This window comes from Sceloporus undulatus, chromosome 4 (genome assembly GCF_019175285.1).
Source record: "Sceloporus undulatus isolate JIND9_A2432 ecotype Alabama chromosome 4, SceUnd_v1.1, whole genome shotgun sequence".
Classification (NCBI taxonomy): Eukaryota; Metazoa; Chordata; class Lepidosauria; order Squamata; family Phrynosomatidae; genus Sceloporus; species Sceloporus undulatus.
In genome coordinates, this window is record NC_056525.1 from 26,612,766 (window position 1) to 26,637,790 (window position 25,025).

Consider the following 25,025-nt stretch of genomic DNA (forward strand, 5'->3'; position numbering starts at 1 on the left):
TCATTTATACCAATGAAAAATAGCTTGAAATGTATGGGCCTGCTAGTTCCTTTTCTGGCTGGCACTCGGTGCCATTCTAGCTATATAGAGAAGCTAGAAATTGGATCTATCCTGAAAACTGTCTCAGCATACAGAGTCCTTGAACTGGATGTTCTGGGATCTCAGGGAATTGTCTTACCTCTGCGCTGAAACAGGAATGATGTCATATTTGGCTTGTTACCTTACCAATTAATGTGTCCAAAATGTCATTCATTAATTGAAAGGATGCCTTTCAATCAAAGTGTGCAACCAGCAACCCTTGGCCTAACACCAAAAGTTCTTTTTCCACCAAGCCCCCCCCCCCCCATCCACGATATGGTCCATATGGTCCCTGACAAATAACATGGAGGTAGTACAGCCTTTGATAATGAAAAGGGGCTTTTCATTCAGGGATGATATCAAATGGGGTCAAAAATACTGAATACAATTTTGATAGGTTATGTACCTCATCCATCAGGAACTATCATGGTCTTATAGCTTTGGTTGCGATCTTTACTATATCAATTATAAAGTTAACTTTTAATTATATCAAATGTATAAACATTATGCAATGTTTGTTATTACATTTGTCTGTACAATTATTGTGTTCTCTTCTGTGTGCCTCCCTCTCTCATAAGGGGATAGGGACTGGCTCCATGCTGTTCAGGCTATGTTACTATGGTGCTTTTTGTGTGACAAATTTAATTATACAGTACAAGGTCTTGGCCTGTAGAGTATTTTTAAATGATGAATCTTGCAGGGGAACATCCTGGTACGTACATAATATTCAAGATTGGAAGCTTCTCAGGTGTGGGTGTTTTTTGTTTTTCATTCAAAACCAATATTACTATGGGTTCTTGGCATCTCTTGACCTACAACTGCACTCAATAAAAGGCATTGTGCAGTCTGACATACTTTTAACTTTATTTGTCTGACTCCCCAACAGGTCAGACAGCATTGTTTGTTGAGTAAGACAATTAATGGGGTTTTCTTAACAACTTCAATGTAGAAGGATTCTTTTCCTTATTGAAATGTTATGCCTGGACATTCTGTGCCTGAGCTTAACTTTGGAAAACAGACAGATCACCTCCTCAGTTCTGTTCTGCATAACAAGGAGATTTGCTTTGGCATTGTCCTTTTCTCTGAAAGTCAATTCTTCCATTTCAAATGTCAATGTAATTAATGTCTTGGGAACCGTGATGCAAATACTGTATTAGGAACTGTTCTCAGTGAGTTTATGTGGGTGCAGGTGTGGTAACTTGGTCTGTTTGGCTTCCAACCATTTTACTAGCAGCCTGTTCAACTCAAGGCCAAACATCAAATAGATTGAATTTTCATACTTTTAACCTGTTCAGTGAAGACTTACAATTAAAATATCACCTGCTGCTACTAAAAAGTTGTTTAACTGAACTGTCACAGGGCCAAACTAGATGTCATATTAACTACACTAACACAAAAGGCTGTTAGCTCCAAGAGAAATTGCCTCTCCAGAATTGCTATTTGCATTTCAAGGGGTAATGGTGGTGATGACAATGGAGGATATTGCCCTGCAGAAGTAGTGCTGCTACATCAGGCTTTTGGGTGGGAAGTATACCTTGTCTTTGTTAAGAACTCAGAGACATAGTTGTGTTACTCTGGAAAATCAATATGCAAAGGGATCTTGTTGCGCTTGAGATCAGCTGAACAAGTTGTAGTATAAGCTTTTCTTAACTTGGTCTTCTTCCTCAAACACATCTGAGAAAATAGACTTATGCTACAACTTGTCTCACACAGTTAATTTCAGAGATGCTACAAGATCCCTTTTCATTCTGATTGTCTTGGTTAAATCTTTCTTGCAGAAATGTAGAATCCATCAGTTAAGTTCATTATGTTGTAGCAAGCATTTTTGTCTTCCACTATAAAGTTCTCAGCTATTATCAGTTCAGTGATTAGTGGGTAAGGACTGACATCTTGCTGATAGTATTATTGAAGTAATGGTAAATTATTAAAACAATGGAACAGAGATTCTTCGTAAACAGAGCTTTCTGACAACCACAGGTGGTGGTGGTGTTTTTTGAAAAAGTCATGCATTCTGTGGCCTGAGTCCAAAAAAACAGCCAGTTCTTAAAAGCCCAAAGTTTTAACTGGGTTCTCAAAAGTCAACCCCCCACCTCCACACCAGAGTGTCACAACACAAATTACATTTCTAGTTGACCCTTTAAATATAGCTACTGAGCAGATAGTGTATCATTGGCATTAGGATTAAATAGATTTAATTAAGCATTGATATCCTCAGAAATTTAATTCATTTGCAATAATGTTAATGGATTTTAACATGTTTAATTGTACATTCAAAGCAAGCAGTGTCACAAACCAAAGAACTGCCAGAGAATATTTGGGTTCTCAGCCTTTGGTCCTACAGCATTTGGTCCCAGGAACAGTAGCCAACATGGCCCATGTTGAGAGATTCTGGGAGCTGAACTACAGAACATCTGGAGAACTAGAGTGTTAGTCCCTTGAGTTCCTGCCATGTCTGTTAGTGAAATATGCTTAGCCTGCTTGGGTTTGTATTACTGGATGTTGGGATGTGTCATACCTTAGGGTGAAATAATGTTTGTCTAAGAAGGATTTGGTTAATGAGCAGATGTGAAGCAGAAGTAATAGGCATGGGAGCGGTCAAGGTCACTTCTTGGAAATGCAAGGTACAAGAGAAATAATGGGGCTCTTCCTTGAAGAGAGATGTTTTGGCTTGGGGACAAATGAGTTTTGAGTGCACAAAAAAGTTTGAAATGCTTTGTGTTTTCAAAATGCAGCTGAAATTGCTTTAGCTGTAACAACATCACCATGCTGTGAACTACTTTATTTTTCCAAATAAAGCTTTATGTTTTCACACTGAGGCATGGCTTTCCGAACTAAGGTCAGCCAGTACATGACACAGTGGTTGAAAGTTCATGGCATAGATTATAAATGGCACAATTTGTTTTTGGCTCCTTCAGAAGTGTATTTCTGGGAGCCTAAATTCCCATCTCCAATTTATGATATTTTGCATCTCTTCTCTTTTTTCTTACCCCCACTCACTCCCAGCAACCCCTGTACTGGTCACTTGCCCTTCAAGCACCATGGATTATTTGAGAGAATGGCATAAAGCTTGAAAGATTCCTGTCAAAATACCTCTGAAATGCTCTTCAGAAAAAGCTTGTAAAACACCATCCATCATCATCATCATCATCATCATCATCGTCATCATCATCATCATCGTATCTAATTTCCACTTTCCCCCCAGAGTTGGGTCCCAAAGAGTACAATAAAATACTTGTTAAACCAGAGGTGGGCAAAGTGTGGCCCCTGAAGTCCCCACTATTCCCTTAAAAACCTTCCTGTTATATAAAATTAGCATGATTTGGGGATTTTTTTTGTCCCCACCCACACAGAAAGCCCCCAACTTCATGGGAAAAAAACCCAGAAATAGTTCTCCCTCACCTCACCAGTAGCTCAGAACTCTGTACTACCTCAGATTCTTCAGTGAGGGTTTGCAGAGAAAACAGAAGTATTTAGACTTACTCTCTAGGAGGTGCATCCCACAGTGGAGCTGCGAGAAACTGGTGGCCCCTCACTCTGTTAAACCTAAACTGGTATCTCCCCACTACCCTCCGCACATTCTGTTTCCTTTGAATTACAGTTACATCCTCATTGCCAACAACAAAAACTTTACACGCAACTGTATTATTTTTTACAGTGTTCCTTCCCATCTCTGCTATTGACTAATACTGTTCTGTGTTCTGTTTACTTACAGCAAATTTCATAGGCTGCCCTATTTTTCATACCCTTTCATTAACTTTCCCATTTTGATTGTGAAAGAGGCTTGATCAAAATCTATATGCGATTAATTACAAACTCTTCAACAATGAGGCACCATGTGTATTGTAGCTGGGCACCTGATTTCAGCCCTTGGTGACCCAGTTCAAGAATCAGGAACTGGAGCCAATATTTGTTTTGCAATAACTGCTCACTTGCCACAGAAAAATTTCTTAACAGAGTTCAAAAGCAATGGGATAAAATACACCATGTCTTTAAAATTTATACATGTCTTACAGCTCTTAAAGCTAATTTCTGATCAGAAGCTTCCCTTACAAATTTACCAAAGAGACTGCAAGCCATTCCACTATAAATCAAATACAATTTGGATTTTGGAGCTGCATTGCTGCTCTTGCTCTCTGTCATATGATGGTCAATGATGCCTGTTTACATGGCTTTTTGGCCTACAGATTACATCATCCCTAGCCAGTGTAGCCAAGAATATGAAGGCAGTGGGAGTTGCAGTTCAGAAACATCTGCAAAGGCAGACTTGCCCAAACCTCAGTTGAAGCAATTCCACAGTATTGAACCTCTTTTGCTTATTTAGTAACATATGCCATCTCATTTTCTTTCTCATCTAGCTGGCAGGATATAAATAGAATCATAGAGTTGGAAGAGGAGACCACAAGGGCCATCCAGCCTTTGTTTAAAGACCTCCAAAGATGGAGGCTCTATCGCACTCTGAGGGGAATGTGTTTTACTGTTGAACAATTCTTACTGTAAGGAAGTTCTTCCTAATATTTAGGTGGAATCTCTCTTCCTATAGCTTCCATCCATTGTTCTGGATACTGTTCTCTCAAATTACATTTGAGTTTGAATATTGTAGTCCAGGGGTGGGAACTGTATTATTCATGGGGGGCTTTTGTGTATCCTCTTGAGCTCGTAATTAAAGAAACTCTTGACAGTTGAAAATGGGAAATGTTGAGGTGGTGGCCCTTACCCTCCAAAGATGTTTGCTTCCATTCTACTACACTTTGTATCTTCATGAGATGTCAAGACTGGCAGATTATGCATATTGTCTGTTCCTGTTAGCTAGAGACAGTTTCTTATCTGTGTATTTTCTGTTTCTTGCTGACTAGACAAACACTGCAGGCTGTGAATGACCCTATTCTGTGCTCCTTGTCAAAGAGACTGTTCCTTGAGTGTCATGAGGAGACTTTGGTTAGATCCCCTGACATCTAAAATCTTTGTGTATCCAGGATTGCATTGTGCACAGATTTCTTTCTCCTCCTCCTGCAGTGTAAACTGAAATAACATGGTTGGTGTCAGTTTGTTAGCATTGGCAGTGCTGGGGAGAACCAGTCTGTTCTAAACTATGGATTACTGAAAATAACTGTGGTTTTAGCAGAGATCTAAAAAGCAGTAGACTTCTGTTTTGGGAATAAACTAGTGGGGACCCATGGAATAATATGGTTGAGGTGGGTGCGAGGTTGGTGAAAGCGATCTTTCAGGCCATTGTCTCCAACTACAAATGTCTTAAATTGAGAGGTAATGACACAAGAAGTTGGGACAACTTCACCATCCCCTGTCATTGGCCATCCTGGGTGAAGTTAGACCAATACATCTTGAGCTCCAAATCATCAATGCAGTTTTAAAGAATCCATTAGTGGGAGGATTTGGTTTCAACTAAGAACATATCCTTGAGTCTACACATGATTGAAGTTGAGCCTAATATCTGCATTTAAGTCTTTGGCTTCCCTCCTTCCAAACTCCTGCTCTTGTCTAACTGAAATCTATGGCTGTGTGGAAGTACTACATAACCAACAATCATAGGCACATAATGTGCAGCTTTTCATCCATTTGCCTCCTTACTTTAGTGATCATCCCTGCTTGTAGTAATCCATGCTTGTGTTTTTCACCTCCCATCAGATAAGCTAGCAGTGCGCCATAGCAACATGGGGACTGAATCTGTCAATTTTCACACACTTACTAGGAAACACCAGAGCTTGAGTGCCAAGTGATGGATTTCAGAAATTCTGAATTTGGACTACTTTAAACCACCTGACCCTTGAATATATTACCCCTTTTCTGATAGACCTTCATAGGAACAGAGGCGGCTGTTTTCATATTTGAATCAGAGCATAAATCCATTTACCTCAGAGTTGGTAGTTCAGGCAGGATGTTTCCCAAGTCTTATCAGGATTTATTTTAAAGCTTTCTCATCTAAGTACTAGCTGGGATTGATCGTACGTAACTTCCAAAATCAGAGGGTGTGGTACATATTTATAAGTGTTTCCTTTCTGTATCTTTCAATAATCATTTGGGAAGAGGATTATTTGATGTATCTACCATATGATAGCTGCCGAACACATCTGGGACCAAACAAGATACTTTCTTTTCTATCATGCACTCAAAGTAGTGATCCCTTTGTGCATTTGATGAAGGATTCATGATCCCTAGAACTTTTTGTTGCAGTTTATTTGTGAAGTTTTAAAGGATGTAAGGGATGTTTGGCCCTCCAGAGTTCATTGGACTATTTCAGCTGTCATCTTTGATCATTGTTTGTGCTATCTGAGGCTGATGGAGAGTTGGGAATCCCAACAACTACAGCAATGGTGGGCAACTTGTGACCCTCCAGATGTTACTGGACTGCAGTTCTCTTTAGATCTAGCCAGCATAGCTAGTGGTAAAAGAATATGGGAGCTGCAGTCTAACAACATCTGGAGAGTGCCAGGTTGTCAAACTTGGGTCTAGAGAACCCAATCGCTGTTTATAATATACTTAATTATTGCATATACAAGTTGAGTATCCCTTATCCAAAATGCTTGGAACCTGAAGAGTTCTGTTTTGGGTTTTGTTTTTTTCCCTTTCAGGTTTTGGAATACTTACATTTATTTTCACATAGATTATAAGGCAAAATGAGGCTGGAGAGAGACTGACAATCTGTGAAATGGTGGGAATCCACTTGTGGTACTTGGCAAGAATCCACACCTCCCACCATTTCACAGATGTTTGTGCCTCTCTCCAACCTTGCAAATACAGTTCAGGTATATAGCTCAAAAAGTTGTGGATTTTGGAATTTAGGATAAGGGGTATTCAGCTTGTACTATGTCAGATTGCTACAGCTTCCTGGAACAGAATGCTGTAAAGGAAGCACTTGTAATCTAAAACATAGGAAGGACACCGGGGTTGTCCAACCCTGAGTTATATTACTTTGCCTTGCTAGTGTGGTTTAGTGGTTTGAGCATTGTACTGTGACTTTGGAGACCAGGGTTCAGGTCCTTGCTTGGCCGTGGAAACTCACTGGGTGACTTTGAACAAGTCACATTCTCTCAACCTCAGTGGAAGGAAAAGACAAACCTCTGAACTAATCTTGGCCCAAAAACAACCTATGATAGGTTTGTCTTAGGGTTGCCATAAGCTGGAAGTGACTTGAAATCACACCAGCACAGTAACAAAATGTAAAGAGGAATAGAAAGAATGAGAAGGGAAAGAATATTGTACATGTCTCAGAATGTTGGGGATAACAGTAGCAGTCAGAAGAAATCAAAGTCATTTTGAGAGTTGACAGAAGCCTCAAAAGAGGGTTTTACTGTAGTTGCCTCAGTCCAGGGAATTGAAAGCATACCATAGATTCGGAAAAGCAGAAGTGTACTGCATACTGGTTATTTAGGAAACTTTTGGAAATGTTTGCTCTATTGTAGTGTGCCATTCCTGCTGAATTTTTCTTGTGAGGTGACACTGAGAAGTTCAACAGAGAATGTGCCATTGTTTGTAGGCAACAGTGGCCCTATTACTGGGTAGGAAGGCTGGGCATGAGCATGCTGACAAAGAATATTCTGTCTGTTTATAAAGACTTATCCATTCACAAAGGGTACAGCATGAGTTCTATGGAAACCTTTGTGGGAGCACTTGGTTCATAGTGTAGCTTTTGAGCTCCATGTATATCTGTAACTATAAGCCTGACTTAATAACCATTCTTTCCACCATCCTCCAAGCACAGAGGGCTAGAAATGAGACATTGCTTAGATTCACACATCATGGTAAGCCAAGGATCCATATGAACCTTGCCTTATTGTTGGTGAGTAGTCTGTTGATTCATGCTTCTCATGCAGGTGAAGCATCAAAACAAACCAAGAACCAAAGTAATTTGTTCATTTTGGCATGTGAATCCAACAGGAAGCCAGCTCTTCCACTTAATTTCCTCCCGACAAGCCAGAGTTAACCTTAAAAGAAACTGTGGATTATTTTCTTAATGGAGACTTCTGTTATGTTTATATGCCACAATAAATAAACTAATAGCCAGGCCTGTTGCAAGTAAAAATAATCAGACAGCACATATCAGCATGATGTCATCCTGGACAATAATAATAAATAATAATAATTTTTTTATTTATATACCGCCCTTCTGAAAATCAGGGCGGTGAACAACAAGAAATAACAATATAAATAACAAAACCATACGTTAAAAACAATACAATAACAATACAATAAAAATAATAAAAATTACATGTCGGCAAAACAGTGCTGACATGGGGGGGGGGGGGGGGAATTACTGGTCAGGGTAGGCTTGTTCGAATAAATGGGTTTTTAGCCCCTTCCTGAATTGGGCTAGGGAGGTGGCTGAGCGGAGCTCGAAGGGCAGCGCGTTCCAGAGGTTGGGGGCTGAGATGGAGAAAGCCCTCCTAGAGGTGGAATTATATTTCACCTCTGGAACTCTTAACAATAGCTGCCCTGAAGATCGAAGTGCGCGGGGCGGATTGTACGGGGAGAGGCGGTCCTCCAGGTACCCTGGGCCCAAGCCATTTAGGGCTTTATAGGTAATTACCAACACCTTGTATTGCGCCCGGAAGCGAATAGGCAGCCAATGCAAGTCTTTAAGGACTGGTGTTATATGACTGGCCCTGGCAGTGCCAGTGACCAGACGGGCTGCCATATTCTGCACAAGTTGCAGCTTCCGGGTATGGTACAAGGGTTGCCCCATGTAGAGCGCATTGCAGAAATCCAAACGAGAGGTTACCAGGGCGTGTACAACAGTTTCAAGGTCTCCCCGGTCAAGGTAGGGACGCAGCTGGCGTATCAGCCAAAGCTGATAACAGGTGCTCCTGACCGTCGCATCCACCTGAGATGTAAGGTGAAGCGACGAGTCCAGGAGCACCCCCAAGATAGAATTCCTTTACATTCTGAAATGTCTTGACCTCTGAAGGCAGCCAGATTCTTACTTCCTTTGCCCACATGCTTAGATAAAGGAAGAATCAGCAGGAGAATTTTTGCCAGAGGACAAGGATGCTTGACCTGGCAAGGTGAGTGAAATTGTGATACCTGGTTGTGTGTGTGTGTGTGTGTGTGGTGGAATAGCAGATGGACTGAAAAAAAATTGGAACTGGACTATGGTGGTAAAGAGAAAAGCTAGTTGTGATCATATGACCTTCTGGGTGTAGTGTTATGAGATCTGTTCCTAAGTGGCAGTTATTTTATGTGTGTGGAATCAGGCATTTGACATTTTGGTCAATTTTAAAGTATTAACATTTCACAGTTGTGGCAAATTCTAGTGTCATCTTGTTCCCAGAAGCTTTAGGCCATGTTAGTACTAATATTAATGGCCAGAATCCCACATGGAACTTACTTCTCTGTAAGTGCACTTGCGTATGTGGGAATTAGAATTGGTTAGTTCCGTAATGTCTCTTTACAAGGCAACCCTTGCCTTCTCTAGAATGCAATGTCTCACTCTGACTCCTTGTCTTCAAAGGCCACCTCATCCCTGTCCATAGCTAACAACTGGTACTCTCACCCTGTTGCCAGTTTCATTCTGTGTGGGTTGAGCCTATAGAGGATCTGCCTTCAGCCTTTGGAGCAGCATTTCTCAACCTGATGGACTTCTACTAATAGGGATTCTTCATTATGCAGTGTTTCTGCATATGTTCCCTTGTCAAAAGGAGCCCTGCTGCTGAAGGGTCTGGGAGCTGCAGTTCAAAATAATAGTAACAGCAACAACAAACATATCCAAACTCTTCCATTGTTGTATAGATCAGTTCAAATTGTTGGCCAGAATAGGTTGGGAATGGGGTAAGACCAACTGGCTTTATCCCCTGTTCAGCCTATTAAAAAGTACTTAACACAAAGATGTTCTTAACTTTATTAAATATTTGCTCAGTTAGTTAATCAGTGCCTCAGTCCTTCTTCAAAGGACCACTTTAACTTTCTCGGCACAGATTTTCCAACTTTTAGATAATTAATGTAAGTATGAGATAGGTGCTCTATGAAGATTCTTTTCTTCTTTCAGGACACTTACCAAGCTTTAAGTGTGATGAGTGTTTAACTGAATGACTGCTCCTAACATTTTGTACTTTGGGTTTTTCACACTGAACTCAAATGAACAGCAGCATAGAAGCCAGCTGCGTGGAACCAGCTGAGAACAGGAGGAAACCTGTTGAGTCACTTCCCTGCAATAGTTTCAGAATACCACACACAAATTCTGTGAAGAGGCAGTCTTGTACACAAAGAACTGCTACTAAATTGCATCAGGCTGCTTCATACCTGACACATGAATCACCAGGTATTCTCAGTGTTCATTGCTGTAGTACAGAATAAGTACCTACTTCAGTTATGAGTGCCTTTTGTTTCCTCCACCCAGCAGCTAGCAATCTTTCTTTTATAGGCTGTTACAAACCACATTACTGGATAGCTACACATTTCCTGATTTTACTGAAATGTTGATTATGGGATGGGAACCTGTGGTCCTTCAGCTGATGAGCAGTTTCCACAAACCCTGATTATTGCTCAAACTTGTGGCACTGCTGGTGCTTCCCACCACTTCTCAAGGACCACTGATTCTCAACACACACCTGCACAGTCTTAGTTATGAGCGAGAATTGGCTACTTTTAGAAAGTCACAGCCTGCCTGTCTACTATTGTGCCTTTAAGAACAGATTAACCTCCATAAAGCAGCAAGCGACCCATTTCTAGGTTTAGAGACAAAAATTCTCCTTCCTGATAGCAGACAATGGTGCATGTAGTAGTAAGAATGTCTTTCATGGGATAAATATTAGGGTTAAACATTGCTTGTTTTTTAACATATTATTTGAGTTTATTAATATAAACATTTTACCTTACAAGCCAACAAATTAATCATATCCTATCTCAAAAATATTCTCAACTATTTACCAATCCTTCATATATATATACACACACACACACACACATCATATTTCCTCTATTTATTTATTTATTTTTGCCCCTCCCCCATCCACCCCAGGAATGGTGTTTTCTTTTTAATTTTTTTTTTCTTCCCATGTGGAAAATCATTTTAACTGTTTCCTTAACAATTTCATACCCTTCTCCTTGGGCTAAGCAATATTGCCATTGAAGTTAATGGAACTTGGCAATCATGTATCCTGGGTGAACCACATCCCTGTACTTTACGACAAATAAAATACAGTAGCTCAGTGCAAACAGTGCAAAGAAGGCATCATTACATATTGACACTCCAGTGTTTTTTATCCCCTGCTGGCATGTTCTCTGTTATCTTAATGTACTTTTGTGTTTATTTGTATCGGCTGCCTGGTTTGTTTTGTTTGCTTCCAGGGATTGAAGGTAGTGTTCAGTCTCCCCTTAAGGTTTCCTAGTTTAGCAAGAATCTGGATGGCCCCAAACTCAGTCACTGCAAAACAGTTGTCATGCTATTTATGACCTAATAAAATCCTGTATTTGTCCTGGGTCCAAGCTACTATATTTGGAACACTGCCTTTCCCCGTATTAACCTGCTGGTATCTTAAGATCCTAAGGAGAGACCTTTGTCCCTGTCCAATAAGTCGTGTGCTTGGAACGAACATGAGAGAGAGCCTTCTCAATGGCTGATCCCAGGCTCAGGAACTTTCTGCTAAAGGAGGACAGATTTGTTCATTGTCTTGCCCTCTATCTAGCAAGCAGTTCCACTTTTAGTCAGGCTGACCTTTGGCTTTTTGACTTGTTTGCTGAAAGCAGGTTTTAATCTGAGAATCACAGGCCCCATTCAGACTGGCATAAAAAACCTGGAAGGAACTGGGCTGATTCAGATGCCCCTCCCCCGAATCTCTCCGTTAGCAAGTGCCCACTACAAAAAGAGGAGCATTTTAAATCCAATGCATTCTGTGCCTGCTGTGAAGGTGCCTGCTGTCAATCAAGCGATCGTCACGGTGACGTTTTTGCAGGGGCATCGGAGGTGTCCTCCTCCTCCTTTTTTTAAAGAGCCATGCACAAAATGCCCCAAGTGTCAATTTTTTTAAAACCTCTTTTTTGTGTGTTGCGTGTATATGTGGGCATTTGGGTCAGATCTGCCCCTGTCCCCATTTTCAATCCCATGCAAGCTAATGCATCCCCCACTCCTTGCCCCCCCAGAATGCCTCTTACACATGAAATAATAATAATAATAATAATAATAATAATAATAATAATAATAAATTCCTCACCTCAGAAATGTGAGTAAAGGATGGAATTGCCATGCATTCCTTTTTTTATTTTTTATTTTTTTGCTTTTAAAAGCAATTCAGGGCTGCCTCTGATTCAGTAGCAAAAGCATGCATCATTATCTAATTGACAAGAGCAAGAAATGTACCATTCTGATTGTAAAAGTCTAGCCCTTTGCAACATTTGTAACATTCCCCTTTGCTTGAAGCCAGCAGAGAAACCCCTTGCACAAGCTGCTAGCCTTGCTCTATCTGCCTCAAGGAAAAAAATCATGTGCATATTTGGTCAAAAATAATTTTTTAAAAATATGAAAAGGGGGGGGTGCCTGATGTGAGCTCCGTTTGTGCCCTGCCTCTGACCTGACCTGACCTGACCCTTTTCCTCCTGCTAGAGGAGCTTTGCCATTGCCTTCCACTGAGGCTGAGAGAGTGTGACCTGTTCAGTTCCAACTAAAGTAGACCCATGAATCAATTGGGAATAAAATGGAAATGCAGCACAGGCATTCCTGTAGCATCCTCATATAACACAAATAATAAGAATAATAATAATCCAGGAGCAAGAGGAAAGTAGAATAAGCAAGCACCCAAAAAATAATGTGCATAAGTTGTCAAAAGAGGCTGATTTTCCTACATGCCCAGCTTGGACCCACAGCCCTACTTCCCTGGGCAATCCTCCTTCCTTCCGACCCTCTCCTCCCTTTGAGCTTTCTCCACCACCACCCATCTCCCTCCTCCTCCTCCTCCGTTTTAGAATCCCCTCCATGGCTCCCTTCCTCCCATGGGCTCTTCCTCCTCCTCCTCCTCCTTCATCACTTTCTCCACCCCCACCTCTCTCTGACAGACTTCTGCAGCCCAAAAGTCACCCCTGATTTCCCCCTTTCTCCTCTCAACCTTTGCATCCAGCGATTCCCTTTTTTTCGGCTCTTTCCTCCTCCTCCTCCTCCTCCCCCTTCCTTCTGATGATGGAAGGGAATGCTCTGACCTCTGCCCACCCCCTGACCCTAATCCCTCCCTAATTTGCCCCAAACATGATCGAGGGCAAGTTCATATTTCGCAGAACTGGGTCTTTTGAGAAAAGACAGATTTTAGCCCAAATCTGGATACCCCAGGGTAAGGGGCATTTCCTTGTGCAAGCCTCGACATGGATTGTGACAGAATCGGGCCCAATATGAACTTCACGTGCAAGAATCGCTTTCAAAACTGATGTAAAAGGTAATGTGAATGGCCCCACAGATTCTCCAAAGAAAGAGACTTCACCACACTCTGAGGAAGTGTGTTCCACTGTCAAGCAGCTCTTACTGAGATTAGGAAAGTTACTTCTTTTGGACGACAAATCCCAGAATCCCAGTGGCCATGGAGGGTAGGGATTCTGGGAGCCATAATCCAGAAAATAAGCTTTAACTTGAATACAAAGGATACTCTTCAATGTTGTGTATAATCTTGTATTATTTGTATTTTATTGCTAGTTGCCTTGATGGCTATTTTAGTGGAAATGCGGGATAAGGCTTTTTTTAAAAATGAAAAAACAAAAACACACCAGATGGAAGAGATACATCTTGGATGCTATAGAATCTTCCTTACTGACAAGTGCTTTTAGTCCAAAAGCTAGATTTTCCCCCATTTATAGGTTCTAGTAAACCATTCAGAATTTGGCATAGGGACATAGCTAAGTTAAGTACGTTTAAATTTTGGCAAGGCAAAAGACCGAGAATGAAGTTTAAAACTCTTCAAGATGTACGAGAGAGATGGGGATTGGCAGTTCCAAATTTGCAGACATATTTTGAAGCTTGCAGACTTCTCTGGATGAGAGATTGGATGCATTTAGATGATAGAAGACTTTTAGAATTAGAGGAGGAAGGATTAAAATTTGGTTGACATGCATATTGGGCCTATCATTCAACAATCATTGTGTGAGGAAAAACCTCTTATTACATTGGAAAAAATATAAGAATAGAATAATATAGAAATTTTCTATGTGGCTGCCTCCCCAGGAAGCTATATATAGTAAAGAAATGTATAGAGAAAAGAAATGGTTTAAATATGGCAAAATTATAAAGAAACATATGGGGAAAATAAAAATTAAAACACAAGAAGAACTGCAACAATTGGGATTTGATCTGGGATGGCTTGAGTATAGACAAATTTATGAAAGAACAATGATGGATTTAAAGATATTTGGGGCAGAGGAAAAAAATCAGACTTGGAAAAAATACTATATGATGAAAATTCAAAGTTAATAGGGAAATTATATCAAAAATTATTAGAAATTGAAATGGAGGATGAAACAATGAAAGATACTATGGTTAATTGGTCAAATTTGACCAATGGGGGAAAATGTGGAACAGAGGGATCAAATATACGGCATCACAAATTATAAAAGATAACTGGTATAAAATGTTCTACAGATGGTACCTAACCCCAGAGAAGTTAGCCAAGATATACAAAAACAATAAGTGCTGGAAATGTGGCGAAGCAGTAGGAACATTTATGCATTGTTGGTGGTCATGCAAATATTCTAAAAATTATTGGAAAAAGCTGACACAAATTTTAAAGACTAGACCAAAAGACAAAATTGATAAAGATTGGTTATTAATTTTGGAATATATGAAGGAGCATCGGAAGAACACAATACTGATATAACATGCAGTAAAATATAAGTGATGTAAGTGATATAAAAAGAATATATATTAATAAATAGAACTCAGTAAATGTAGTAAGGCTAATTAGCTAGAGATGTAAGAGAATAGAAAATAGAATAGCATAGTATAGTTTAATAATTTAATAGTAGAAGATAAATTGAAAAGAGAATAAATAATAGGGATATTATGTTGTAACAGACAAATATAAGGGAGGGAGGGAGGAAGTCAATGTTTGAGATGGTTTAGATGAATTGGAATATAAAAAGGGAAGATTGAGTTTTAGAGGGATTAGGCACGTAGGTAAGATATAGATGAAGTACAGGAAGGTTAGAGAGGGTGGGGAAGGAATGGAGGTAGATTGGAGGAGACGGGTAGAAGAGATGGATAAGACAAGGCTTGTGATTGGAGAAAGGAGGAGAGGAAGATGGAAGGGGGGGGGATAAGGAGAAGGGTGTGAGGGAAGTTATTTCTTTGGACCATCACAAAGCATAGCCCAAAAGTAATTTTTCCAAGTTCTGGTGCACACAATCCTTTCAGGAAGGGTTCCACAAGACTTTTCCTTTTACTTAATTGAAATTGCACATGTCTGTTTTGCTTTGGATATAGAGAAAGGGCTGGTAGCTTTTGATGAGTTTTATTCAGGAATGCAGATTTAGCTGGGGAAACATGAGCTGATGTGTGTGTTGTGAAAGAAATAACCTGATCTGTGTAATGCCTTTCTGCAAACAGGCAAAGGAAATGCAACGCAGTGTTAAAAGTAGCCTTCTGACTTCTGCACTGCTGCTGTTATCTGCTGTCTGCAATCTTGCTAATTCAGAACAAAATCCTGTTAACTGGGATCTAAGAGAGCTGATCTAAGTGGCTTGTTCAGAATGGGAAGTTGGCTCACCAGCCCTGATTTGCATGCGCCACATGTCTGGATTTGCTCATGGTGGAGGGCAAAACCTGCTTCTCTGGCCAATGATATCAGGCTGATCTAGGAGTGGTGATAATTCCATGAAAGTGACTAGCACACATGATTTTCAGAAAGACAATAAAAATGCAGAGAGGAGGGATATAAAACATCTTTTTAGCATGTTCCTTCATGGATTTCCTCTGTTTCTTCAGATCATTAATGGGCTACAGTCGTCTTAGTGAAAATCCGTCTCTTCTCCCCACACCGGCCATAATGAAAGAGAATAGGCCATAGTGAGGGAGGATATTTGGTATCATTATGATGATGAGCGTATTATCCCCTCATTCCCATGCAACAGCTGCTTCTGAGGGAGGGGCACTGTAGTGGCTATTTCTAACTTTTGTAACATGTGGATTGCTTTCCTGGTCAGCATTGCCAATTTCTGGGGAATTCCCTGGAATCTGGGGAATTTAATTAATTTCTTTCAGGGAATTTTGACTGAATATTCTGATAAATATTGGGGAATTCCAGGGATTTTGGAAAAACGTTCTGGGGAATATCTTCGAGGCTTGTTGGCCACACTGTTTGTGATACTGTTGTATCCAAGGCAGTGGAGTTGATATGCCAGACCTTCAGCTCTGGCTCCTCTATTTTCAGCAGTACAAATTTACTGTAGCATAAGGAATTCCATCACCTTCACTTGAATCACCAGGCTTTAGAACATACAGTATATTTATTTGATGAAAAGGTGGCGGGGTACAGACCACCCAAAAAGGGTGGTCTGCTGGTGCCTTGCTTTGCTGCGCGAGGGAGCCGCAGCAGACAAACCATGCGGCTCCCTCGCTCAGCAAAAAGGACCGGCAAAAGGTGGGTCCTTCTTGCGGCACCATAAGGACGTTGCAGTACGCCAGTGGCGCACTGATGTCCTTATGACGCTGGGATGTGTGGACGCTAAGTGTACAGGGTGCTGCCATTTTGACGCCCCCATCACGTGTTGGGGTGAGGCCAATATGGGCGGTGCGTCCTCGGCCAATCCCTAGCACGTGACGGGTGCGCCACAAAGGCCCGTCTAGATTGGGCCAATATGAAAAAGAAAATTTTCATAAACTCCTATGTACGTTCAAATGCAACAAAGTGTGTATTTCATAGAATTATAAAACATGGAGTTGGAAGAGACCTCAAGGGCCATCACATCCAACCCTCTGCCATGCAGAAATCCCCAGTGAAAGCACTCCCAACAGATGGCCATCCAGCCTCTGTTTAAAGATCTGCAAAGAAGAAGACTCCACCACACTCTGAGGGAGTGTCTTCAACTGTCGAACAGCTCTTACTGTCAAGAAGTTCTTCCTAATGCTGGAGTGGAATCTCTTTCCCTATAGTTTGTATCCGTTGCTTTGTGTCCTAGTCTCTGGAGCAGCAGAAGACATCTCAAGCATGATAGCCCTTCAGATATTTAAACAGGGCTATCATATCGCCTCTTAATCTTCTCTTCTCCTTTTTAAAATATCATTATTATTTTATACATTTTAAAAAGGGTTTTACAGAAACATAGTATATGTCTTAAAATTAAAGAATATATAAAATTAAGACAAACAGAGCATAATACATATATTGTTACACTGCTACTATATTTGTTTATTTTGAAGTTGGAGTCAAAGTTGGCACATTTCTACCAACTCTTACTCCACTCCAAATTGCTTTTGACTGACTTCATAACTCTGACTCGATAATTTCGACTGCACAGCCCTGGTTGTATCTAGTTTTCTTTTGTATTTTCTCAACTTTCACTTTGTGGTTGGGAGGGTTCCTGAGACCTTCCCATTTCAAGATCAGACCTCTCCCTTGACCACTCTGGCCATCATTATCTGCACAAAACCTCCCCAGCAGCTGAGGAAAGGTCCTCCATCTATATCAGCTGCCTTGTCCAGGCCTCTTTGAGTTAGCCAACATTTGCTACATGTAGTTTCTTGGAAGCTAAGATTGTCAAGTTGAGGCTATCATACTTTGGCCACATAATGAGAAGGCATAGATTGCTAGAAAAAACAATAATGCTGGGAAAAGTAGAGGGTGAAAGAAGGAAGAGAAGACCACAGACCAGATGGATGGACTCAGTCAGGGGGGTTATGGACATGGACTTGCAGGGCCTGACCAGAACAGTGGAGGATAGGGTAAGATGCCTCATCCAAAGGGTCGCCATGAGGCAGAATCAACCCAAGGGCAGCTAACAACAGCAACAAGTTCCTTCCCCACTGCCATGATTCTTTCCTTGCACTTTGTGGCATAGATTGTAAACCCGAGGGTAGGCTGAGGCAGGGAACTGTCTTATTAACAATCTGTAAACCCCTCGGGGAGCCTTTTTGGTAAAGGGCAGGGTATAAATGTTCTAAATGAATAAGCAGCAAAGTGTCTCAAAAGCAAAACATTATTTGTATTGCAGCAAAGGAGAGTGAGATTTACAGGTAGCATGCAAGCACAATAAAAGGGGTAGAGCAAAAGTGAAATTATGTGAGGGCTATTTAATGCATGTTAGTTTTTAGTAAACTCTATACTGCATCCTCAATTCAGAGATGAACAGTGTTGCTTTGTTCTTCACAACTCACTTAGGGAAACTGTGTATATACATGTTTGTTACAAATCTTGGCAAAATTACTATTTGGATTATAATCCCAACAGTCCCCCAGCCAGCATGATTGTGGTGTTTGAGGGTTCCAGGTGCCCAAATTCATGTTTTATAAAGTTGTTAGCCTTCATATTTAGGACCAGGCAGAATATAGTGCTCTCTAAATAAACATTTCGATTAGATCACACTTAAATATCTTCAAGCAGAAGCACACATTACTGTCTCCTGAACAGCAAAATTAATTTTACAGTAAACCACACCTTTTAGTCAAATATAAATTGATTGAATGGACCTTTTGTTACTCCTTGTCCCTTTGGTTGCAGCTTGAGACTTTCAGCAAAGCCAAAAACATGTCTGCATAATTAATGAAAGAGAACTGTGCAGCCTCACAACTGTTTTCTGGTACTTGAATGGCCCAAAACAAATGCTTACAAATCTACACTTAGTGGCTGGCTGCTGCAGTTGGGCTGGGCACATTCCTGAAGTTACATGCCTCTGTCTGGTCTCCTCCTTCCCCTCCCCCATTAGATGAATGGCTTGCTTAGAAATGCAGTTGAGGATTATAAAAGATGGGGTAGTATGGTTGCTAAGCCTTGTAAACTGTGATGAATCAAAGTTCCCAATTCAAATGTGGCTACCAAGTAACTAAAAAGTTGCTGTTTGTGGCATTGTGCATTATTGGAGTGAAACAGTCTGCCTTATAGACTGCTGTGAGAATGGCTGAGATGGTGTATGAGGGGGATTTACTTTGAACCCTTAGAAGATCTTACTGTTAACACAGATACCTCTGTCTACTGTATATAGCATATCTTGATTTCAGTAAGGCCTTTGACAAGGTTTCCCATGATATTCTTGCAAACAAGCTAGTAAAATGTGGGCTAGACAATGCAGCGGTTAGGTGGATTTGTAATTGGTTGACTGGCTCAGCAATGGCTCCTCTTCAAATTGGAGAAAAGTGACCAGTGGGGTGCCACAGGGTTCTCGGCCCAGTGCTATTCAACATCTTTATCAGTGACTTGGATGAAAGAACAGAGAGCATGCTTATCAAATTTGCAGATGACACCAAATTAATAGGAGTAGCTAATACCCCAGAGGAAAGGGTCAAAATCCAAAATGACCTTAAGAAGGCCAAAACTAAAAAAATAAACTTCAACAGGGAGAAATGTAAGGTACTGCCCTTAGGGCAAAAAAATAAAATGCATAAATATAGGATGGGGAACACCTGGCTTAACAGGACTGCATGTGAAAGGGATCTAGGAGTTCTAGTAGACCACAAGTTGGACATGAGTCAACAGAGTGGTGTGGCAGCTAAAAAAGCCAATGTGATTCTAAGCTGAATCAATAGAAGTAATCAAGGGAAGTAATATTGCGGCCACTCTACTTTGCTTCGGTCAGGTCTCACCTGGAATACTGTGTCCAGTTTTGGGGATCACAATTCAAAAAGGATGTTGTGAAGCTGGAGCATGTCCAGAGGAAGGCGACAAAATGGTTCTTCTTTCTTTTAATTAAAATTTTATTAATACATTCTAAAACAAAACATGACAACAAACAGTAAACCAAAACAACAATAAATACAGGCAGTAACCCAGATAAGGCCCTGAAAATTATAGATAAAAGGTGTATTCAGGGATCCTGACAGAAATGGTGAAGGGCCTGGAAACCATGCTTTATGAGGAGAGACTTAAGAAGCTGGATATGTTTAGCCTGAGGAAGAGAAGGTTAAGAGATGATATGATAGCCCTATTTAAGTATTTGAAGGGTTATCGTATTGAAGATGGAGCAAGCTTGTTTTCTACTGCTGCAGAGACTAGAACACAGAACAGTGGATTTAAACTACAGGAAAAGAGATTCCACCTCAACATTAGGGGGGACTTCCTGACAGAGCAGTTCAACAGTGGAACACACTCCCTCGGAGTATAGTGGAGTCTCCTTCTTTGGAGGTCTTTAAACAGCCTGGCTGGCCATCTGTCAGGAGTACAGTCGGCCCTTCTTATACACAGATTTTTTATACACTGATTCAAGCATCTATGGTTTGAAAATGTTCAAAAAAAGTATAAATTTCAAATATCAAATCTTGATTTTCCATTTTGCTATGTCATTATATTTAATGGGACTTGAGCACCCACGGATTTTGTTATCCCCAGGGGATCTTGGAACCAAACTCTAGCGTATAACAAGGGTCCACTGTACTTTGATTTTGTGTTCATACATGACAGGGGATTGCACTGGAAGACCCCTGAGGTCTCTTCCAACTCTATGATTCTGTGATGAGAGTTTGCTTGCCTATGTTTTCTAGGTGTTTAAATATTGGGTTCTGAATATAATCCTAGAGTTTGGGAAGGTTATTCTTTTGGACCACAATTCCAATACACAGAGAGAGAGAGAGAGAGAGAGAGACAGACAGACAGACAGACAGAGACATCAGCATGATCACTGAGATTTGTAGTCACAAAATTATTCTTCCTAAGATCTAAGATGTCAAGCTCTCAAAGGTGCCATGGGTTTTTTTCCACAGAAATGGAAAATCTTTGCCATGATCAACCTTTGTATATCTTTCAAAAGAGCACCTATACAGTATTGAGATGTTGTGTTGTTTTTAAAAATAGCAATAATTTTTTTTTCTCCCCCCTCTTCTTTGTCTCTAAAGTTGCAGGAGTTATTACTGCTGACTTTGTCTCAGGTCTGGTGCACTGGGGAGCAGACACATGGGGATCTGTAGACCTGCCAATTGTTGGAAAGGTTTGACTTTTAAAAATGTCATTATTATTGTTGTTGTTGTTGTTGAGATTTTTCAAAGCTGAATTCATGTACAAGACTATTAATTTTTTCCTGTATTAATGTTTGAAGCTTATTTATTTATTTAGAATATTATTACCAGTGGTGGGTAACTGTGGAAGGCTAGACAGCTACTTCAGCCCCCGAGGAGACCTTGAATGGCTGCACTCCCCAACTGCATCTATGCCTGTAGTTTGTTTTCCAAGTCCCCTACTCCCAAATGTCCTCTGGAGGACAGAGGGAGCATTGTCACCATGTTTGGGGCACCTTTCTGGGTCACTATAGGATGATAGGTTTGGCATAGGGTCTACATAAGTCAGAAATGACCTGAAGGCACACAACAACAAATAGGCCAAAGAGACACTTAACAAGAGGAGGTGAATAGATATAATTTCCTGTTCACTTTCTGCTTCAAAAAAAGTTCTCTCCTGGACCTAAACATGGTGGAAATCCTATCCACATAGAGAACACTATATTGCAAAAGTATTTTTCCCCCAAAAAATAGTGCCAACAAAAACAGCCCCCGTGGGCGTTTCATGCAGCCCTCAGGACATGTTTTGCCCATCTCTGATTTATACCCTGCCTTCAATTACAAAGGTTCCCAGCTTCCTAGACGTTGTGGATAGGATAGGATAGGATAGGATAGGATAGGATAGGGAATATTTGGGTGCAGAGTCCCAGAGTAGATTGATCCTATTGAAACATTATGGTGCTACCATAGTTTGACCATTAAACATGCTTAGGTCTTGCACACTGCCTTCAGTTCCTAATCTAATTTCCTTGCTTGCAATAATCACAGTTTTCCCTGACATCTAGCTTGACCTATTTGTATTTATGACAAAACCACTCTTCCCCAACCTGGTGCTCCTCAGATGTTATAGTCAGCGCATCCTATCAACATGGCCAACAGGCAGGAATGTTGGGAGGTGCTATCCAGAATATCAGTAGGGCATCGGATAGGGGAACCAAATCATAATCTGTCTCCAAACAAATTGGAAACGCACTTCAAGCTGAATTCTCATTCTGCTTTGGAAATGAATTATGGTTAATATTAACTGGACCAGATTGATGTTATTAGACCTTCTGCTTTTAGCTGTTTAAAACATAACATCCAAATGTTAGCCAAACATTAAGAACTTGCCTGGGCTCATAGTTCTTTTCCCTCTTGCATCTTTTGTCTTTGTCAGTCTGGTCCAGTTACTAGACATTCTTGTTTTAGCCATTTAAAATGCGAAACCAAACAAAAAAAGAAGAAGAAAAAGCAAGATTGTCACATTATATCAGTTTTTTTAAAACAAAATCCTATTTGTGTGTTTATTCTTTTTAGGAAAAGACCACAAGAGAATATGAGGGCTCCCTAATAACTATTTTGGACCTTTTCAGCTTTAATAAAAAGAAGCAATTGTCACAGTTGAAATCTAAAGTGCACATCTTGTGCTTCTTCCTATGAGCTAAAACAATTTAACCACACCATCACTGTTCAGCATCTTAACACTGGCTAGTGCAAGTGTCTTCTCTGCTGATCTGATTAAAAACTGTGTTTGATCTCTCCCTACCTGCCCCCCTCCCTTTATTCCATCATAATAAGCTTGGTGTACTTAGCAGAAAACTGACGTATTGTGCCAAGCTAAGCTTGTTCTAGATTGAACAAGCCAGGAAATACCGAATAGTTTTCCCTTTAGGGATGGCCTGCTTATGACTTTCAAGATTATACCACGTGAGGTGGTACTAGGTGAATTCCTACTCCCAATTTAACTCCACTGTGATTGTTCTGTGCCTATTAATATAGATGAAAACAGTGGCTTCATACTTCATATCTAACTTGTACATTCTTGTATGCAGGTTCTGTCTTCAGAATGAATGCAGTGGGTAGCTTTAGGCCACCATGTCTCCAGAGCTTGAAAAAGTTACTGTTTTGGACTATACATCCCAGAAGCCTCCAACCAGTATGGTCAGTATAGTCAGAGGCAGTCCTGCGATTAAGGTCGTCACGGATCCCATTTTGGGAGAAAGGCAGGATGATATAGGTGCAACAAACAAACAAACAAATAAGGTGGCCATACTGGCTGGAGGAGTCTGGAGGTTGTAAGCCCAAAAAGTAGCAGAACTTGGAAAAAAATTTTTTTAATGTAATCCATTGTGTGACTTATTACAAAGCCTCCCATGATTTGCAACCATTAACATTGCCAGGACACGTGTCTTTATTTTTGTAGTTTTTTACTATTTTGCTTTTGAGAGGGTAGGGCAGTGTCACACACATTGATTAGAGCAGGTGTGGGAAACATGCAACCTTCTAGATATTCCTGGACTGCAAATCCCAGTATTCTTTAGCACTGGGTTATGTTGGCTAAGCTGCTGAGAGTTACACTCTAAGAACATCTGGAGGACTGTATTACCTCCCTTCCTATTAGAAAAAAGCATAGAGTAGTGGAAAATTCTACTGAAGATGTCTCTAAAATACCGTTTAGAAATAAGTTGATAATGTTACTTATTACAGGAACCAAAAAAAGGGTGCTCATGTTAATTCCTTGCATTACTTCTAAAATGTAGGTTCTTTATGTCCTTGTTAAAAAAGCAGGGGGTTACTTGTATTACTTCCTTATTACCAAACTTGAATCATAAACTGTGTTCTCCAATTTATTGTAATGCTAATAAAACACCTGATTGACTGTGGCATGGAGGAATGCTCTCCAAGTGACAAGCCAAGAATGTGGTCCTCTTTTGATTGTTGTATCAATTACTTTCCTGTTTGTGAGTAGATAAGCTAGTAGAATTTGTGTGGGCTGAGAAGCTACCTGGACTTGGCTGTTAAGGTTGATATAATTGCATTTCTCCATTCTTCCTACTTGCAGGCTTTTATTAGACCTTTCAGAGAGCATCACATTGACCCAACAGCAATTACCAGACATGACTTCATAGAGACCAATGGCGATAACTGCATGTTGGCGGTAGTTCCATTGGCAAACATGGCCTACAAATTGGTGTCTTTATCACCAGGTGAGCGACTATAAATCTGTCCATAAACTGAACTTCTGTCATCCATGAAGTTTAAATATGATTGTCATCATCATCATCACTGTCGTCACCACCACCACCATCATCATTCATTTAATCTTTTTGTTCATGCAGGCTTTTCATACTTAATCATTATCGGGGAGGCTTTTATATGAGAGGTGTTCAATTTATGTTTTTTATGTTTTTATACGTTATTTTATATTGTTTTAACAAGATGATTTTAATTGTTTTTTTTTTAAATTATTGTAAAGTTTTTAACTGTTTTATCTGTCATTCACCTTGGGTCCCTTTCCAGGAGAAAGGTGGCATATAAATGAAATAAGCATCAAATACATTTCTATAGCACTATCAGTGTACATGGCACTTCACAGAATAAAACAACCAAAAAGACAGACCTGCGAAAGGTGTATAGTGTAAACACACACACAAAAGAGCCAGCACAATGTAGTGGTTTGAATGTTGGGCTAGCACTGTGGCAGATTTGGCCATGGAAACCCACTAGGTGATCCTCAGTATGTCACATACTCTCAGCCTCAGAGGATGGCAATGGCAGGTTCCCACTGAATAAATCTTGCCAAGAAAATCCCATGATAGATTCATCTTAGAGTCACCATAAGTCAGAAACAACCTGAAGGCTTATAACCACAAATAGGAAGGAGAAATACAAATATAAAACCAATACAATACAATTGTAAAGCAAACTATTGATAAAAAAATACCAATGTAGTATAATCAAAACAAATACATATAATAAAAGATATAAGATTTTAAAACTAAAATGAACTAAAATTCCATAAGCTTTGGAAAACAAAACAGGGAATTAGGCTTGAATGGCCATATCATGG

General features: G+C 40.3%; 1 protein-coding gene across 1 annotated transcript in view; it reads left to right on the forward strand.

Annotated features, from left to right (window-relative positions):
* Positions 1–25,025, forward strand: part of LOC121927916 (plasmanylethanolamine desaturase-like) — a 46,114-nt gene that overhangs the window by 11,369 nt on the left and 9,720 nt on the right. The window contains exons 3-4 of the mRNA XM_042461956.1: positions 21,038–21,129; positions 24,018–24,162. Of these exons, the coding sequence (XP_042317890.1) occupies positions 21,038–21,129; positions 24,018–24,162 (237 nt within the window). The remainder of the gene's footprint in view (positions 1–21,037; positions 21,130–24,017; positions 24,163–25,025) is intronic.